Source organism: Tupaia chinensis, unplaced genomic scaffold, assembly GCF_000334495.1.
Source record: "Tupaia chinensis unplaced genomic scaffold, TupChi_1.0 Scaffold000042_1, whole genome shotgun sequence".
Lineage (NCBI taxonomy): Eukaryota > Metazoa > Chordata > Mammalia > Scandentia > Tupaiidae > Tupaia > Tupaia belangeri.
Genome location: NW_006159497.1, coordinates 3,640,342 through 3,643,777, shown reverse-complemented (window position 1 = coordinate 3,643,777; position 3,436 = coordinate 3,640,342). Strand labels below are relative to the sequence as shown.

The 3,436-nt window shown below is 49.5% G+C and overlaps 1 protein-coding gene across 1 annotated transcript in view; it reads right to left on the bottom strand.

Annotated features, from left to right (window-relative positions):
- NAGPA (N-acetylglucosamine-1-phosphodiester alpha-N-acetylglucosaminidase) overlaps positions 1-224 on the bottom strand; it is a gene marked incomplete in the record, with an annotated part of 24,526 nt that extends 24,302 nt beyond the window's left edge. Inside the window, 1 exon segment of the mRNA XM_006172423.3 lies at positions 100-224. Within this exon segment, the coding sequence (XP_006172485.2) occupies positions 100-161 (62 nt within the window).
- Between the last annotated feature and the right edge of the window lie 3,212 nt (positions 225-3,436).

Sequence of the window (3,436 nt, the reverse complement as noted above, 5' to 3'; positions counted from 1 at the left end):
GTGAGCGCGGGGGGACCCCGAGACGGGCTCGCGCCGCAGGAGCCGCACTCACCCCGAGCCCAGGCCGGAGGAAGCCTCCCCGAGGACGCCGCACAGCGTTCCCCGAGGACGCCGAACAGCGTAAGCAGGAAGCAGAGCCGGAGACCCGTGGAGGCCGCCATGTTGGACGCAGGCCTCGGGTCACGTGGGGCGAGTTCACGTGACTCGGGGACGCCGCGGCGGCTTCGCAGGTCTGAGGCTCTGTGCGCCTCCCGGATGTCGCGAAATCCCTCCTCCGTTTCACGATAGGGTGGCGGGGCGGGGCGTTGATGGTAACTGTACCTGGGTGTAATTGTAAACCTATAGAAAGTTAACTCATAGTTCCAATTGTTTACGTTTGCCCCATTGGCTTTACCTTTTGAACTTTATTCGTAGACTTTCCCCCTCCTGAACCAACTGCAGCCGAGTTGCAGACGTCATAATTTACCTATTTATACAAGTTTCGCTGTGTGTCTTCGAAAACCAGAAACCTTTGGCATTCTTTGACAAAACTGCAGGGCTAGTGAAGTTAGATTTCGCATCCATACAGTCTTACCTAACCCAGGTTCACATGCGCATTTTGCCAGTTGTCCCCGTGAAGTCCTTAATAGCTAGCTGTCTTCTGGTGAGTGCCTGTATCAAGTTGAAAAATGATAAGGGGGCCGGCAGGTGGCGTGGTGGTTAAAGGCGCTGGACTCCCACATGGCGGACCGTGGTTCAAGTCCTGAATCTGGTGGCTTGCTTTCTCACTTTCCCTCTCTTTCTGTGTCTGTATGATCAAACTGGAAAGTAACAATAATAATAAATAAAGTTAAAATAAAATAATTATTTAAAAAAAGATAAATAAAAATAAATCTTTTTAGAAAAAAAGTAAATAGTAACTTATTTAATTTTCTTCGTTATTTTTTAAAATTTGACCAGAGAGAGAAATGAAGAGAAAGTGAGAAAGCAAGCCACCAGGCCTGGGATTTGAACCATGGTTGGCTGTGTGGGAGCCCAGCACCTCAGCAACAAGGCCACCTGCTAGCCCATAAATAATTTTTTTTTTTTTTTGAGAAGGAGAATTTTGCTGTAGGGGTGCATGGGCTTGCTGGAAAGACAGACAAAAAAAGTGAGAAATCACCCTCCAGGGGGAAGACCACACCAGAATCCCTTCTCCTATTCTCTCTGGATTTGGGGCACATATGCACACACACTTAGCATGAGTTTCAAGCAGCCAGGTCCAGGACTTGAACTGTAGTGACCGTGTGGAGGTACAACACCTTAACCGCTATGACACCTGCTGGCTCCCGGAAATAATCTTTTTTTTTTTTTTTTTAAGAAAGAACGTGTGGGGACCCTTGCTGAAATAACAAATTTCAAAGTAGTAGGCTCAGAGGGGTAAAGCGGCAGGCATAGGAGCCTCTGAGTGAGCTGTGGCAGGGGGCCCGCCCTTGAGCACAGTAGGTAGTTATTTGGTAGCCGGGCTTCAAGCTTCCTCTGAGAAGACACTTTTCTTGGGGACTATCGTGTGGAAGCAGGAGTATCTCCATTTTGAGCTCCTCTGTTGGAAACTTGCTTTCTCCTTTTGCATAGAGTAAACGGAGTGATTAACATTCCTATCTTTGCTAAGTAACCTGAAACTCCATACCCTAAGGTGTTCATTAGTGATGTAGTCAGCAATGGCCAGACCCCTTGCCCTGAGCCATGAAGACCCTTAAGATCCCATTGTGCATTGTGGTTAGGCCGGGGTGGAACATACCCTTAGGGTATGTTGTATCTGCTTGCTTTGCTTCTGTAGTTTACTTTTGCTTTTACATCAGAAAACCCTACCCCCTACCATCAGAAAACCCTACCCCCTACCCTTTCTTTTTTGGAGAGGGTTGTTTTTTTTTTTTTGGCTATAGGGCACCTGTGCTCTCCAGGAAAAACAGAGAGAGACAGAGAGCAAGAAATCACCCCCCAGGGGAGATGGCCACGCCACAATCCCTTCTCCATTCTCCTCTCTGGATCTTGAGAGGGCAGCTCTAAGAGAAAAGCGGAAAGGCTCCCCTAGCCCCAGGCGCCAGGAGGGCGAGGCAGTTTGCCATCTTCCTTCCTTGGGGCCTGAGGGAAGCATACAGGGAAGATTGGTAGATTTTTCTCTTATCAAAAGGACCCAAGCCAGCATTTTGGTCAACACCCTAGTCCCCGAGTAAGTGTTTTGGCCAACGCCCTAATTCCCACTAGGACTATGAATTAATTAGGCCGTCTAATTAAACGACCTGGCTCACACTGGGCAAGAGCAATAAGGTCACCAAATGCGGCAAACAGGAGAAAATGCGGATTCTAATTCAAACCAAGGACATAGGCGGTATGACAGACCTCCCACCAATAAATACTCACGATCACCTCTAGTAATAAAAGGAACAATTAACCAGTGTCAAGCGCAGGTGCCACCTGGCAATCTGCCCGCCCAAGAGCCTCTTTGGGTGTACTTTCCTTTCTTTCCTGTTAAGCCTTCTTTTCCACCTACTTCATTCGTGGTTGCGGTTTCATTTTGCGCCTAGGGACAGATCTCTAATTTTAGCGATCTGGACCCAAAGAACCAAGGACATCACAGCGCAGCTCGACACTCTCTCATCCGTTAACACGCACACACATGCGCCCGGCGTGAGTTTAAGCCACCAGGTCCGAGACTTGAACCACTCGAACCACGGTCGGCTATGTGGGAGTCCAGTGACATAGCCGGGTAGAAGCAGCCTGAGGACAGCCAGAGAAGGCAGGAGAGGCGGTCAGAACCACAGGTGCTCCACAGCTGAAGCAGGCTTTGCCTCTCTGTGGAGGAATGAGCCAGAAGGGCTTGGGGCCACAGCATTCTCCAGCAGAGACTCCGGGTCTGCCTGACCCCCACTTTTATTTGTCCTTTCTCAGGCCATAGCCCTTCTCCTTGGGGTACCTGATCTCTTTGCCCTCCGACAGGGGCATATGCCCAGTATGCTTTTCAAGCCACTGAGGCCCAGACACCACGTGACCAGCCATGTGGCATCTGACTCCTTTAAGTACCAGCCTTAGGGCCGTGGCTCCATTTTTCTCTTGATGCTCCGTTTAGCAATAGGATTTCCTTTTCTTAGAGGTGACCCGTAGACTCGGGTTTCTCCTGCAGCCTTTTCTCCCTGGGCTTGGGAACTTAAGCCTTCTGAAATGCAGCAGTGTCAGGCTCGGGTGACTAATCTGTCGGGAAGGATGGGGACAATCCCCTAATCCGTTTATGTGCTGCGACTTCCCTCAAGGTTATGTGCCTGTCTGGGTAAGCGATGTTTGCGAGACAATGAGAAAGAAATCCTTGGGCAGTAAGCCAGGTGGGTATTAAGTTATGGCCCTGGGTCTCTAAGAAAACAGCAACCTCAAAAGCAAGTCAAACTTGTCAACAAAATCCAGGAACATCCTCTTGGCCTGA